Source organism: Dendropsophus ebraccatus, chromosome 8 (assembly GCF_027789765.1).
Source record: "Dendropsophus ebraccatus isolate aDenEbr1 chromosome 8, aDenEbr1.pat, whole genome shotgun sequence".
Lineage (NCBI taxonomy): Eukaryota > Metazoa > Chordata > Amphibia > Anura > Hylidae > Dendropsophus > Dendropsophus ebraccatus.
The window spans coordinates 9,524,308-9,541,483 of record NC_091461.1 but is presented as its reverse complement, the minus strand read 5'-3'; the positions used below and the strand labels follow the sequence as shown (position 1 = coordinate 9,541,483).

General features: G+C 47.8%; 1 protein-coding gene across 1 annotated transcript in view; it reads right to left on the bottom strand.

The window, feature by feature from the left end:
* GPAM (glycerol-3-phosphate acyltransferase, mitochondrial) overlaps positions 1 to 4,087 on the bottom strand; it is a 40,110-nt gene extending 36,023 nt beyond the window's left edge. Inside the window, exons 1-2 of the mRNA XM_069979785.1 lie at positions 4,066 to 4,087; positions 108 to 268 (exon numbers count right to left, since the gene is read on the bottom strand). Of these exons, the coding sequence (XP_069835886.1) occupies positions 108 to 209 (102 nt within the window). The 5' untranslated portion in view covers positions 210 to 268; positions 4,066 to 4,087. The remainder of the gene's footprint in view (positions 1 to 107; positions 269 to 4,065) is intronic.
* Between the last annotated feature and the right edge of the window lie 13,089 nt (positions 4,088 to 17,176).

The following is a 17,176-nucleotide window of genomic DNA, read 5'->3' as shown; positions in this document are numbered from 1 at the left end:
AGACTGGTCACCAAGGTCACATGACAGATTTATGGCACAGAATGACATTCACCAATCACCATGGAGGGAATCAGCAGCGAGGTGTCCTAGTGATCGGCCAGACTCACCCATTCCTCCGTGCAGTTCTTCAGCCTCCCATGTGTATAATCCACTGAGCTGGGCAGGTAGGAGATGTCAGCCATTCCTAAGGAGTATCCGGCCTCCTCCATCACAGGCCAAGACTGAAGCCTCCAGCAGGGTCACCACCACCGCCACCGCCGCCCACCCCCTGCAGCCAGAAAACAATAGAGACCACGTTACAGAAGAATGAAGAACTCGGCAATGTCCTGGACTGGGGACGGACTGGGGATAGAATAATAAAATAGCTAAAATGTCAGAAGGAAATGAAAGGAATATTTAATAAATAAACACAAAAGAATAAACATTATTTCTAATATTATATATAGACAACATTGTTTATAAACAGTGACACAGTAAACAAAGCTCCGGCCAATAGAACAGCGTAACGCATACACAACAGCGTAACGCATACACAACAGCGTAACGCATACATACAGCGTAATCCATACAGCGTAACACATACAGCGTAACACATACACAACAGCGTAACACATACAGCGTAACACATACACAACAGCGTAACACATACAGCGTAATACATACACAACAGCGTCACGCATACACAACAGCGTCACGCATACACAACAGCGTCACGCATACACAACAGCGTCACGCATACACAACAGCGTCACGCATACACAACAGCGTCACGCATACACAACAGCGTCACGCATACACAACAGCGTCACGCATACACAACAGCGTCACGCATACACAACAGCGTCACGCATACACAACAGCGTCACGCATACACAACAGCGTCACGCATACACAACAGCGTCACGCATACACAACAGCGTCACGCATACACAACAGCGTAACATACATACAGCGTAATCCATATATAACAGCGTAACACATACACAACAGCGTAACACATACATACAGCGTAACACATACATACAGCGTAACACATACACAACAGTGTAACACATACATACAGCGTAATCCATATATAACAGCTTAACACATACACAACAGCGTAACACATACACAACAGCTTAACACATACACAACAGCTTAACACATACACAACAGCGTAACGCATACACAACAGCGTAACACATACATAACAGTGTAACACATACATACATAACAGTGTAACACATACATACAGCGTAATCCATATATAACAGTGTAACACATACATAACAGTGTAACACATACACAACAACACATACAGCGTAACACATACACAACAGCTTAACACATACACAACAGCTTAACGCATACACAACAGCGTAACACATACATAACAGCGTAACACATACATAACAGCGTAACACATACATAACAGCGTAACACATACATAACAGCGTAACACATACATACAGCGTAACACATACATACAGCGTAACACATACATAACAGCGTAACACATACATAACAGCGTAACACATACATAACAGCGTAACACATACATAACAGCGTAACACATACATAACAGCGTAACACATACATAACAGTGTAATACATCCCTAAATCTGTACAATATATATCTATCAGGTACAGCGATGGTTCCCACACACACGCAGTCACATTATATACACAGCGATGATGATATCTACAGGGTGAACCACAAGTAACAGGATAGAAGCTGGGAAAGGTGCAAGACAGGAGAACCCCCAGTGCTACAGGAGAAGGGACAGTCCCTCCAAGGTCACATGAGGAGGGATATAAGGACAGGGCTATTAATACACCCAGCAATGGAGGGGCTGCTGTATATAATTTGCAAGGGGGAGGGGGGCTCACTGAGGTTCCTGACACTTCTGCATAGCTGATGTAATAGGGGTGACGGACTGCAGAGTCATCAAGCAGGATAATGTATACAGGGCACAGGGTTGTCAGGCAGGATGATGTTTACAGGGCACAGGGTTGTCAGGCAGGATGATGTTTACAGGGCACAGGGTTGTCAGGCAGGATGATGTATACAGGGCACAGGATTGTCAGGCAGGATGATGTATACAGGGCACAGGGTTGTCAGGCAGGATGATGTATACAGGGCACAGGGTTGTCAGGCAGGATGATGTATACAGGGCACAGGGTTGTCAGGCAGGATGATGTATACAGGGCACAGGGTTGTCAGACAGGATGATGTATACAGGGCACAGAGTTGTCAGGTAGGATGATGTACACAGTGCACAGCGTTTTTATGCAAGGTGATATATAAAGGGCACAGGGTTGTCAGGCAGGGTGATGTATACAGGGCACAGGGTTGTCAGGCAGGGTGATGTATACAGGGCACAGGGTTGTCAGGCAGGGTGATGTATACAGGGCACAGGGTTGTCAGGCAGGGTGATGTATACAGGGCTGTCAGGCAGGACACTGGGTTGTCAGGCAGCACAGTGTATGGTCCAAAGGTTGTCAGGAAGGTGAAATTTTGCACATGTATTTACCAAATGGTAGGTAAGCATAGGTGGTTGGGATGGGTCAGTAAATAAACAGTATATACAGGACAGTAGGGGGACTGGTCACATGTACAGTGTATACAGGACAGTAGGGGATTGTACAGAATACAGCAGATATAACACCTGTCTAGTATACAGCAGATGATACACCACATATGCAGCATACAGCAGAGGATACAGCACATGTCCAGTATACAGCAGAGGATAAAGTATTACACAGACAGCAGAGGATACACCACCTGTCCAGTATACACCACACTGCAGGGGATATACTACATGTCCAGTATACAGCAGGGGATACAGCACATGTCCAGTATACAGCAGGGGATATACTACATATCCAGTATACAGCAGGGGATACAGCACATGTCCAGTATACAGCAGAGGATACAGCACATGTCCAGTATACAGCAGAGGATACAGCACATGTCCAGTATACAGCAGAGGATACAGCACATGTCCAGTATACAGCAGAGGATACAGCACATGTCCAGTATACAGCAGAGGATACAGCACATGTCCAGTATACAGCAGAGGATACAGCACATGTCCAGTATACAGCAGAGGATACAGCACATGTCCAGTATACAGCAGAGGATACAGCACATGTCCAGTATACAGCAGAGGATACAGTATTACACACAGCAGAGGATACAGCACACGTACAGTATACAGCAGAGGATGAAGCACATGTCCAGTATACAGCAGAGGATGAAGCACATGTCCAGTATACAGCAGAGGATACAGCACATGTACAGTATACAGCAGAGGATACAGCACATGTCCAGTATACAGCAGAGGATACAGCACATGTCCAGTATACAGCAGAGGATACAGTATTACACACAGCAGAGGATACAGCACATGTACAGTATACAGCAGAGGATACAGCACACGTACAGTATACATCAGAGGATACAGCACACGTACAGTATACATCAGAGGATACAGCACACGTACAGTATACAGCAGAGGATACAGCACACGTACAGTATACAGCAGAGGATACAGCACACGTACAGTATACAGCAGAGGATACAGCACACGTACAGTATACAGCAGAGGATACAGCACACGTACAGTATACAGCAGAGGATACACCACACGTACAGTATACAGCAGAGGATACACCACACGTACAGTATACAGCAGAGGATACACCACACGTACAGTATACAGCAGAGGATACAGCACATGTACAGTATACAGCAGAGGATACAGCACATGTACAGTATACAGCAGAGGATACACCACACATACAGTATACAGCAGAGGATACACCACACGTACAGTATACAGCAGAGGATACACCACACGTACAGTATACAACAGAGGATACAGCACATGTACAGTATACAGCAGAGGATACAGCACATGTACAGTATACAGCAGAGGATACAGTATTACACACACAGCAGAGGATACAATGTATCAGTGACAGCGGCGCACTCCCTGCAGTAAGGACACGATACAATGTATCCCTCAGGGACACGTGACCTCCAACGGCTCCGGGGCAGCAGCCGCAGCGCTCTCTCACCTCTCTCCGGCTCCGCAGCCCAGCACTGCGCCCTCTGCACGCCTCTCCCCGCACTCCTCCAGCCGGCGCTCTGCTGACGTCATCAGTGCCCGCCCACAGCCGCCTGCTGCAGCCGCCATGGTGAGTGAGGGCAGCCCTGACTCTGAGCCAGAGCCTGAAGTGACCCTGATAGACTGCTGGGAGTCAGGAGGGGGGGGGGGGGAGGAGGGCTTACAGAAGGGTTTTCTATGGGCAAGAAGCAAATTATTCATTAAGTATTTGTCTTTCTGTGTCAACATGACACCGACAATGCCCTGTGCAGGTGGCACCATGGTGATATATACCCACAATGCCCAGTGCAGGTGGCACCATGGTGATATATACCCACAATGCCATGTGCAGGTGGCACCATGGTGATATATACCCACAATGCCATGTGCAGGTGGCAGCATGGTGATATATACCCACAATGCCCTGTGCAGGTGGCACCATGGTGATATATACCCACAATGCCCTGTGCAGGTGGCACCATGGTGATATATACCCACAATGCCCTGTGCAGGTGGCAGCATGGTGATATATACCCACAATGGCCTGTGCAGGTGGCAGCATGGTGATATATACCCACAATGCCATGTGCAGGTGGCACCATGGTGATATATACCCACAATGCCCTGTGCAGGTGGCACCATGGTGATATATACCCACAATGCCCTGTGCAGGTGGCAGCATGGTGATATATACCCACAATGGCCTGTGCAGGTGGCAGCATGGTGATATATACCCACAATGCCATGTGCAGGTGGCACCATGGTGATATATACCCACAATGCCCTGTGCAGGTGGCACCATGGTGATATATACCCACAATGCCCTGTGCAGGTGGCACCATGGTAATATATACCCACAATGCCCTGTGCAGGTGGCACCATGGTGATATATACCCACAATGCCCTGTGCAGGTGGCACCATGGTGATATATACCCACAATGCCCTGTGCAGGTGGCACCATGGTGATATATACCCACAATGCCCTGTGCAGGTGGCACCATGGTGATATATACCCACAATGCCCTGTGCAGGTGGCACCATGGTAATATATACCCACAATGCCCTGTGCAGGTGGCACCATGGTGATATATACCCACAATGCCATGTGCAGGTGGCACTATGTAGCCTAAGGTCAGTAATAAACTATATTGGCAGCCCATTATGGACTTTCAGACACGTGACGTTTCGTGTACATGTGTCCTGTAATATGTGCAGTTTAGGGTTACACTGCGACTTTACTCATACATTTCTTATTATTATTATTATTATTAATTACTGACTATGTAAAAAAAAATTGCAAACCAGTCCCAAGTAGGTTGCAGGTGGATGCAACTCACATTGCAGCCCCTGATGCAAAGTCGCATGCAACCTGCAATATTCTAAGCTTGGTGCAGTCTTGTTATGTCGCATGTTGTACAATCAGGAGATAGGCCAGGTTTTTTCACTATTCAAAGATAAGAGCAGCCAGGGTTGGTTGTAGAACTACAACTCCCATCATGCCTGTGTAGTTTTGCAGCAGCTTTAGGGCGGCAGGCTGTGTACCGCTGTGTTATGACCATTCCTATGTATAATGTTAGCATTTGAGTTGTGCAGATGTGACTCCTCCAGTCATTCCTATGTAGATATAGGGTACAAACCCACACACCGTATACGCAGCAGATACGCAACAAATACGCAGCAGATTTGATGGTGCAGATTTGATGCTGTGTTCAGTTATTTAGATCTAATCTGCTGCGTATTTGCTGCGTATTTGCTGTGTATCGCAGCAGTAAATACGCTGTGTATACAGTGTGTGGGTTTATACCCATAGATGAATTCCGATGATAATAACATTATGTTCTGGGAATATACGGGTTTATACCCATAGATGAATTCCGATGATAATAACATTATGTTCTGGGACCGCCTGTCCTGCACTTCACTCCCCTCCCTCCCTCCTTGTTCCCCACAGCTCGTCTCCATGTCCAGCCTATCAGCCCAGATAACACATGACACATATCACGCCCGGTTTGGCAGCTTGGCGTGCACCAGGTTTCTTATTTATCTATCACTTTAGTAGCAGGATGCAAATGTCTGAGGTTTTGCATCATGAGATGAACACAGGAAGGTTGTAAAAAGCCATAGAAGCAAATTCATATGAAATTCCAATGCAATGTGATGGATACAGGAAACAATGATCCAGTATATAGGGAGGTAACTAGAAGTGTGAATCCCCCCTCCCTCCTGCAGCTGTAGACATGGATTACATGCAGCGGAGCAAGAAATTGGTGTAATCTGCAGGTTTGGGGTGTTTTCGCTTCCCTGTGCTATTTGTGTATGGATCTGCACACGGCTATAAATCAGCAATTCTATACAGCGTGTTATGGGAGCACAACAAAACCGCATAGGTGCAGGTGCACTACCTTCCTGTGCCTAATCCTGTCTACTGTTTGCTGGTATGTTGCCGTTACATATTCTTCCTCATACACATTTCTCATCTGCAGCTACATCCCCCTCCTACCTCTTCTTTCTGTCTATGATATAGTGCATTGCTGCAGCTACATCCCCCTCCTCCCTCTTCCTTCTACTTTTTACTTCTTTAGGGTGGGTTCAGACTGAGGAATTCTGACGAAAAAAATGTCAGCGGAATTCCGTCAGCTGTCCGCCCGCACATCTGGGCGCTTTTCCGCTGGTCCCATAGACACCATTCTATGGGCCAGCGTATTCCGCTATACGCTGAAAGAAGTGTCATGTCACTTCTTTCAGCGGATTACGCTGGCCCATAGAGTGGTGCCGGCGGAAAAAGCGTGTGCCCGTGCACACTACAGAAACCACACACATAACTTGCTGCGGATTCCGTCACTCACCGCTACAGCTCCCTCCTTCCTCTCTTGTCTGCTTTTTACTACTTTACAACAGCTAAACCCCCTTCCCATTCATCTTTACCCACTTTTCACTGCATTACTGCAGCTACATCCCCCTTCTCTCCTGTCTGCTATTGGCTGGATCACTGCAGCTACATCCCCCCTTCTCTCCTGTCTGCTATTGGCTGGATCACTGCAGCTACATCCCCCCTTCTCTCCTGTCTGCTATTGGCAGGATCACTGCAGCTACATCCCCCCTTCTCTCCTGTCTGCTATTGGCTGGATCACTGCAGCTACATCCCCCCTTCTCTCCTGTCTGCTATTGGCTAGATAACTGCAGCTACATCCCCCCTTCTCTCCTGTCTGCTATTGGCTGGATCACTGCAGCTACATCCCCCCTTCTCTCCTGTCTGCTATTGGCTGGATCACTGCAGCTACATCCCCCCTTCTCTCCTGTCTGCTATTGGCTGGATCACTGCAGCTACATCCCCCCTTCTCTACTGTCTGCTATTGGCTAGATAACTGCAGCTACATCCCCCCTTCTCTCCTGTCTGCTATTGGCTGGATCACTGCAGCTACATCCCCCCTTCTCTCCTGTCTGCTATTGGCTGGATCACTGCAGCTACATCCCCCCTTCTCTCCTGTCTGCTATTGGCTTGATCACTGCAGCTACATCCCCCCTTCTCTCCTGTCTGCTATTGGCTGGATCACTGCAGCTACACCCCCCCTTCTCTCCTGTCTGCTATTGGCTGGATCACTGCAGTTACATCCCCCCTTCTCTACTGTCTGCTATTGGCTTGATCACTGCAGCTACATCCCCCCTTCTCTCCTGTCTGCTATTGGCTGGATCACTGCAGCTACATCCCCCCTTCTCTCCTGTCTGCTATTGGCTTGATCACTGCAGCTACATCCCCCCTTCTCTACTGTCTGCTATTGGCTGGATCACTGCAGCTACACCCCCCCTTCTCTCCTGTCTGCTATTGGCTGGATCACTGCAGTTACATCCCCCCTTCTCTACTGTCTGCTATTGGCTTGATCACTGCAGCTACATCCCCCCTTCTCTACTGTCTGCTATTGGCTAGATAACTGCAGCTACATCCCCCCTTCTCTCCTGTCTGCTATTGGCTGGATCACTGCAGTTACATCCCCCCTTCTCTCCTGTCTGCTATTGGCTTGATCACTGCAGCTACATCCCCCCTTCTCTACTGTCTGCTATTGGCTTGATCACTGCAGCTACATCCCCCCTTCTCTCCTATCTGCTATTGGCTGGATCACTGCAGCTACACCCCCCCTTCTCTCCTGTCTGCTATTGGCTGGATCACTGCAGCTACATCCCCCCTTCTCTCCTGTCTGCTATTGGCTGGATCACTGCAGCTACATCCCCCCTTCTCTCCTGTCTGCTATTGGCTGGATCACTGCAGCTACATCCCCCTTTTCTACTGTCTGCTATTGGCTTGATCACTGCAGCTACATCCCCCTTTTCTACTGTAAACTATTTAGTCCAGGGATGGAGAACCTGGAAATTGTATAACTTTATTATACTGTTACTGACATAAAGCCGAAAACCCCTCCTCAGCCCTCCTGCCCTGTGTATAAGGACAGTCCCCTATCTCTGTCTCACCAGCGCCTGCAGATTATTACTCTAATTGAGTTGGTGGCGTCTTTGCACCATATGGCACTTGAGAAGAAACTCTGAGATCTGCTTATGTCTCTGAGCCGCTTTCCCCCTCCCTCCATTCCATGTTTATTCCTCCTCCAGTATATAGGAGCTGGGGATGTATCTGCTGATGGGTCAGATTAGGAGGCAGCTGGTATACGGTGCCCCCCCTCCATATAATGATCACCTTGCTACCCTGCTGAATGTGCTGAGCTCAGGTCTCTGCAGGCTCCTCCGTCACTTATAATAAATCACCAGCAGCAGCTGTTACACCCAACAGAAAGAACATCATCTACTATAGGCAAACACAGTGTTATCCGAGGGGAGAGCCAGTATATCCAGGAAAAATGGGGGAATCTTGTACACTGTAATGGGAGGGGCTGAGGAGTGATTGACAGCTCTCCTCTCAGGCTGTGTTACATCGCACACTCTAGAGCAGGGGTGACAAACTCCCAGTTGTGGCAAAACTACAATTCCTATCATCCCAAGATGGACAAAGCTAAGTTTTGGCTGTCCAGGAATGATGGGAGTTGTAGTTTTGCAACAGCTGGAGGGCCGCAGGTGGGGAACACTGACATAGATGAACAGCTTCCTGGAAACCTCACCTCCAGGTCTGAGCGATAGGCTCTCTAATTCCAGGAAGAAAGAATATATCTTGTCTCAGTATCTCCAATAATAGTCAGTAGAAGTGTGAACTTAGCTCTGGGGAGCAACTCATGATAAGTGAGATAAGAGTTAAAGGGGTACACCAGCGGAAAAAAAATTCTTTCAAATCAACTGATGTCAGAAAGCTATACAGCTGACCTGCAGGAAGTGGTGTATTCTCTCCAGTCTGACACAGTGCTCTCTGCTGCCACCTCTGTCCATGTCAGGAACTGTCCAGAGCAGGTGCAAATCCCCATAGAAACCTGTGTCAGACTGGAAAGAATACACCACTTCCTGCAAGATATACAGCAGCTGATAAGTACTGGAAGACTTGGGAGTTTTAAATTGAAGTAAATTACAAATCTGATATCGGTTGATTTGAAAGATTTTATTTTCTTTTTTGCCAGAGTATCCCTTTAAGCAGTGGGGCTAATTTATTAATAGTTACTTTAAAAACTTGTAAGTATTTACCAGATTTACTAAAGCAACATTGACTTCTTGTATCCCCTCCTTGTTTTACGTATAAAAGTTGTGGGATGAACCGGGCCTAAAAATTTGACCCTCCCCCCACATTAGCCCTTAGGAAAGTTTATTTTTTCACCTTTGCAAGGAATGAACCCACCCTGAGTCTGATTATATAACATGGCGTCAATCCCCTCTGCAATCCTCAGTCCTGGAATGTTAATCATTGTCTTGTTCTCCCCCCCTTCAGCTGTAACAATATATCTGATTAATGGACCCTGATAAACTCCAGATAATCGCCTGCACTTTTGGACACTGTACAGAACCTCACTGTTCACCTCTCATCCTAATGCTCCACTAATACTGCAAATTTGGGACATTGAAGATTTAGGATAAAACTTGTGAATTGTGAAAGGGAAAAGCTACCATCATTGTTACCTGACATGTTTCCATAGCTGGGGGGTCCAGGGTGCCACAGAGAACCAAGCGGCAAGACCAAGACTTACTGCAGATCGCTGGAGCTTTTTGTAATACAGTTTTTGGATGACTTGCAGAGTTGAAGCAATAGCCCATTACTGCCCCTAAACCATATCATATACTACTGCCCCTAAACCACATAATGTACTACTGCCCCTAAACCTCATCATATACTACTGCCCCTAAACCTCATCATATACTACTGCCCCTAAACCTCATCATACACTACTGCCCCTAAACCTCATCATATACTACTGCCCCTAAACCTCATCATACACTACTGCCCCTAAACCTCATCATACACTACTGCCCCTAAACCTCATCATATACTACTTTCTTTCCTCCCGTCCTTCCTTCCTTCCTCCCTTCCTCCCTTCCTCCCTCCCTCTTTTCCTTCCTCCCTCCCTTTCTCCGTTTTTCTTCCTCCCTTCATCCCCCTTTCCTACCTTCCTTCCTTCCTTTTCTCCCTCTCTTTCTTTCTTCCTTCCTTCCTTCCTTCCTTCCTCCCTTCCCCCCTTCCCTCTCTGCCTTCCCTCCTTTCATCCCTTCCTCCTTCTTACTTTCCTCCTTCTCTTCCTTCCTCCCTCCCTCTTCCTTCCCTTCTTTTCTCCCTCCCTTCTTTCTTCCCCCTCCCTTTCTTCCCCCTCCCTTCTTTCTTCCCTCCTTCCTCCCTCTTCCTTCCCTCCTTTCCTTCCTTCCTTCCTCCCTTCCTTCCTTCCCTCCCTTCCTTCCTTCCTCCCTCTTCCTTCCTTCCTTCCCTTTCTCTCTTTCTCTCTCTCTCTCTCTCTCTCTCCCTTCCTCCCTTCCTTCCTTCCTCCCTTCCTTTTTCTCTTATTACAGCACTAGAGCACCCACACTAACTTCTTCTCTCCTTTATCTGCGCCTTACATATTCACTATGCCTTCCTTCCCTCCTTTTCTCCCTTCCTTCCTTCCTCCCTCTTCCTTCCTTACTTTTCTCTCTCCCTTCCTTCCTCCCTCCCTTCCTTTCTCCCTTCCTTCCTTCCTCCCTCTTCCTTCCTTACTTTTCTCTCTCCCTTCCTTCCTCCCTTCCTTCCTTCCTCCCTCTTCCTTCCTTACTTTTCTCTCTCCCTTCCTTCCTCCCTTCCTTTCTCCCTTCCTTCCTCCCTTCCTTCCTCCCTCCCTTCCTTCCTTTTTCTCTTATTACAGCACTAGAGCACCCACACTAACTTCTTCTCTCCTTTATCTGCGCCTTACATATTCACTATGCCTTCCTTCCTTCCCTCCTTCCTTCTTTCCCTTTCCATTCCTTTCCTTCTTCCTAGCTCTCCCCTTTTCCTCCTGCATCCTTCCTTTATTCCTTCCACCATTTCTCCATCTTTTCCAGCACAGGAGCACCCACAGTAACTCCTGGTATCCTCTTTCCTTCTTCCTTTATAATAATGCTTTTATTTGTATAGCGCACACAGATTCCGCAGCACTTTACATAGTTTAGCCAATTATTGCTCCCTGTCCCCATTAGGGCTCACAATCTAAATTCACCTATCTGTATGTTTTGGGTGTGGGAGGAAACCGGAGTACCCGGAGGAAACCCACGCAAACACGGAGAGAACATACAAACTCTTTGCAGATGTTGCCCTTGGTGGGATTTGAACCCAGGACCCCAGCGCTTCCTTTCTCTTCCGTTGTTCCATCCATCCATTCTTTCTCCTTTCTTCCTCCTTTGGCCTGTCCCCCCATCTCCCATAGTCCTATTCCTCCCATACAGCAGTGTAATAGTTACCTTTGGTGTTGGGGGCCTGAGGCTTTGGGGTACACCTCTCCTTCCTTCCATCTTTGCCCCTCCTGGCCCCTCTGTGGGCTCCTCCAGGGCGGGTATATCACTGGTAGCAGGTTATCACAGGTCATTATCATTTTGTATACTATGACAGAAGACGATGACTCGGGCGACTTTAAGGGTTAATGAAGAAGAGAAGAAAAAAGCAGAATAACCAGCTAATGGTGATGTCTGAGCTCCTGTAGGATTGTGTGAGTGTGCTGGGACTTGTAGTCCCCTCAGCCAGACCCCCACTATCTGTATTATTCCGCTCTACATTCCCACAGTGTTCGGCCGGCGGATTCTAATCCCCATTAATCCATTTTAGTTCATATTTAGGCCGCACTGGTAATTCATTCTTTGTTGGCCATTCTGGTGTGTTGTGTGAATGCGGTTACCAGGGAGACGTCCGATGTGAAGCCCCCCTGTCCCCCTTACTGACGCTCTCCGCTTTCTGTACACGGACAAAGGAGACAAAGGACGCTTGTCCGAAGTGGGCCACTAGGTTCGCCTTAGTTGCCTTCCCTGCAGGACGAAAGTATTAACCCCCTACGAAACAACACAGACCTAATTACTGATATACAGAGCCACTGTATCTAAGCCTATTATGTGTGAACCTGTCTACTGAGCTGATGTATCTAAGCCTATTATGTGTGAACCTGTCTACTGAGCTGCTGTATCTAAGACTATTATGTGTGAACCTGTCTACTGAGCTGATGTATCTAAGCCTATTATGTGTGAACCTGTCTACTGAGCTGCTGTATCTAAGACTATTATGTGTGAACCTGTCTACTGAGCTGATGTATCTAAGCCTATCATGTGCGAACCTGTCTACTGAGCTGCTGTATCTAAGCCCATCATGTGTGAACCTGTCTACTGAGCTGCTGTATCTAAGCCTATCGTGTTTAAACCTGTCTACTATACTGCTGTATCTAAGCCTATCATGTGCGAACCTGTCTACTGAGCTGCTGTATCTAAGCCCATCATGTGTGAACCTGTCTACTGAGCTGCTGTATCTAAGCCTATCGTGTTTAAACCTGTCTACTATACTGCTGTATCTAAGCCTGTCGTGTGAACATGTCTACTGAGCTGATGTATCTAAGCCTATTATGTGTGAACCTGTCTACTGAGCTGATGTATCTAAGCCTATTATGTGTGAACCTGTCTACTGAGCTGCTGTATCTAAGCCCATCATGTGTGAACCTGTCTACTGAGCTGCTGTATCTAAGCCTATCGTGTTTAAACCTGTCTACTATACTGCTGTACTGCTGTATCTAAGCCTGTCGTGTGAACCTGTCTACTGAGCTGCTGTATCTAAGCCTATCGTGTTTAAACCTGTCTACTATACTGCTGTATCTAAGCCTGTCGTGTGAACCTGTCTACTGAGCTGCTGTATCTAAGCCTGTCGTGTGAACCTGTCTACTGAGCTGCTGTATCTAAGCCTGTCGTGTGAACCTGTCTACTGAGCTGCTGTATCTAAGCCTATCATGCGTGAACCTGTCTACTGAGCTGCTGTATCTAAGCCTATCATGCGTGAACCTGTCTACTGAGCTGATGTATCTAAGCATATCGTGATTGAACCTGTCTACTAACCTGCTGTATCTAAGCCTGTCGTGTGAACCTGTTTACTGAGCTGCTGTATCTAAGCTGATGTATCTATTAATTGTTATTCTATCTGCTAAATTGTTGAATCTAAGCCCATTATGGATGCTTCCCTCTGCTGAGCCAGTGTAGCTAAGCCTATCATGTGTCATACTGTCTGTTGATCCATGTGTCTAAGCCTGGCATGTGATACTGCCTGTTAATCATTTCTTTAAAGGAGTTATTCAGAATTAGAATATCATGTCCGCTTTCTTCCAGAAACAGCACCACACCTGTCCTCAGTTTGTTTTTGGTATTGCAGCTCAGTTCTTGAAATAAATGGACCTGGGTTGTAATGCTGCACACAGCCTGAGGACAAGAGTGGCACTGTTTTTAAAGAAAGCAGCCCTGTTTTTCTAATCCTGGATAACTCTTTTAAGTTTGAATGTTGAACTTTGTATCTAAACTATATGCGATACACTGTGCTTACTCTCTCTAGGTCTACCATGGGCTGTATTGTGAGCTGCTGTATCTAATCTCACTGTTTGTGATACTATCTGCTAAACTTGTGTATATATGCCTCATGCGTGATACTGTCTGTTGAGTAATGTATCTAAATATACTATATGAGCCAGTGTATATACACCTATCACATTTAGTGCAGTCTACTGTGCCCCCATATCTAGGCCTATTATGCTGTATCTAAACCATGGGTGATATTGTCTGCTGTCCTGCATTTAAAGGGGTACTAGAGTTTTTTTTCTTTCAAATCAACTGGTGTCAGAAAGTTATATAGATTTGTAATTTAGTTCTATTTAAAAATCTCCACTCTTCCAGTACTCATCAGCTGCTGTATGTGCTGCAGGAAGTTGTGTATTCTCTCCAGTCTGACACAGTGCTCTCTGCTGCCACCTCTGTACATGTTAGGAACTGTCCAGAACAGCAGCAAATGCCCATAGAAATCCTCTCCTGCTCTCCAGACTGGAAATAATACACCACAGGACATACAGCAACTGATAAGTACTGGAAGACTAAAGATTTTTAAATAGAAGTAATTTACAAATCTGCATAGTTTTCTGAAACCAGCTGATATAAAACATTTCTTTCTCCAGAGTATCCCTTTAAACTTAGCCAGTGTATCTAAACCTATTATGTGTGAGAGTGTTTGCTGAGCCGGTGTGATACTGTCCCTGAGCTGCTTTGGCTAAACCTATTATGTACAAGAGTCTGCTGAGCCTGTGTATCTAAGCCAGCCATGTTTGATACTGTTTATTGAACTGCTAATACTATCTGCTAGGCTGCTGTATCCAAACTGTATGCTGAAACATGTATCTAAACCTGTATGATACTAGAGAGTATGCTGAACAGTTATATCTAAGTCAGTCACATTTATTACGCTGTTAGGCTAAGTTTACACAACGTAAATTTTTTTGTTAATCAGGGCCGTTGTTGACCTGTTCTCTGTTTATAGTCTGTTCCTGGCTTTGGCTTCAATAATTGAATTGGAAAATCTGTCTGTGTAAATACACCCTGAGGCTATGTTCACACAGTATTTCCATCAGTCTTTTTTCAGCCCAAACCAGGAGTGGGCTTAAAACACAGAAGCTGTGCACATCTTTCCATCTTTACTATGTGTGATCATAGCCTAAGCCTATCACGTGTGATACTGTCCACACAGCCTCCGTATCTAATCCTGTCAGTTGTGAATCTATCTCAGGAGACAGCTCAGTGACAGCTCAGTGACAGCTCAGTGACAGCGGTAACACTTCTGTATTGTTGAATAGAATGTGAAGATGGCAGTGAGGACTGACACATGTGCAGAGCATTAGCGGGGAGAACACCGTGTAGTATTATAAGCCAATCAGGGGCTGTAGACAGATAGGTGACCCAGCAGACCACGCTCCGGATACTCCTGGTATCTAAGCTGGGGGTTGCTGGGCCTGGTGTCACCTCGGAGTCTGGCCCGGAGCAGTAATGGAGAGGACACAGGGTATCATTATAAGCCGTTCAGGAGCTGTAAACAGATGGGTGACCCAGCAGACCCTGTGAATACTCATGGTATTTAAGCTCTGTAGTGGGGGTGGCTGGGCCTGGTGTCACCCTGGGGATACTCCTGGTATCTAAGCTCTGTAGTGGGGGTGGCTGGGCCTGGTGTCACCCTGGGGATACTCCTGGTATCTAAGCTCTGTAGACAGCGTGGCTGGGCCTGGAGTCACGTTGGGGATACTCCTGGTATCTAAGCTCTGTAGTGGGGGTGGCTGGGCCTGGTGTCACCCTGGGGATACTCCTGGTATCTAAGCTCTGTAGTGGGGGTGGCTGGGCCTGGTGTCACGCTGGGGATACTCCTGGTATCTAAGCTCTGTAGTGGGGGTGGCTGGGCCTGGTGTCACCCTGGGGATACTCCTGGTATCTAAGCTCTGTAGACAGCGTGGCTGGGCCTGGAGTCACGTTGGGGATACTCCTGGTATCTAAGCTCTGTAGTGGGGGTGGCTGGGCCTGGTGTCACCCTGGGGATACTCCTGGTATCTAAGCTCTGTAGTGGGGGTGGCTGGGCCTGGTGTCACGCTGGGGATACTCCTGGTATCTAAGCTCTGTAGTGGGGGTGGCTGGGCCTGGTGTCACCCTGGGGATACTCCTGGTATCTAAGCTCTGTAGACAGCATGGCTGGGCCTGGTGTCACGCTGGGGATACTCCTGGTATCTAAGCTCTGTGCTGGAGGTGGCTGGGCCTGGTGTCACGCTGGGGATACTCCTGGTATCTAAGCTCTGTGCTGGGGGTGGCTGGGCCTGGTGTCACGCTGGGGATACTCCTGGTTTCTAAGCTCTGTGCTGGGGGTGGCTGGGCCTGTTATCACCCTGGGGATACTCCTGGTATCTAAGCTCTGTAGTGGGGGTGGCTGGGCCTGGTGTCATACTGGGGATACTCCTGGTATCTAAGCTCTGTAGTGGGGGTGGCTGGGCCTGGTGTCATGCTGGGGATACTCCTGGTATCTAAGCTCTGTGCTGGGGGTGGCTGGGCCTGGTGTCATGCTGGGGATACTCCTGGTATCTAAGCTCTGTGCTGGGGGTTTCTGGGCCTGGTGTCACGCTGGGGATACTCCTGGTATCTAAGCTCTGTGCTGGGGGTGGCTGGGCCTGGTGTCATTCTGGGGATACTCCTGGTATCTAAGCTCTGTGCTGGGGGTGGCTGGGCCTGGTGTCACGCTGGGGATACTCCTGGTATCTAAGCTCTGTAGTGGGGGTGGCTGTACCTGGTGTCACGCTGGGGATACTCCTGGTATCTAAGCTCTGTGCTGGGGGTTTCTGGGCCTGGTGTCAAGCTGGGGATACTCCTGGTATCTAAGCTCTGTGCTGGGGGTGGCTGGGCCTGGTGTCACGCTGGGGATACTCCTGGTATCTAAGCTCTGTAGTGGGGGTGGCTGTACCTGGTGTCACGCTGGGGATACTCCTGGTATCTAAGCTCTGTGCTGGGGGTGGCTGGGCCTGGTGTCACCCTGGGGATACTCCTGGTATCTAAGCTCTGTAGACAGCATGGCTGGGCCTGGTGTCACGCTGGGGATACTCCTGGTATCTAAGCTCTGTAGTGGGGGTGGCTGGGCCTGGTGTCACCCTGGGGATACTCCTGGTATCTAAGCTCTCTA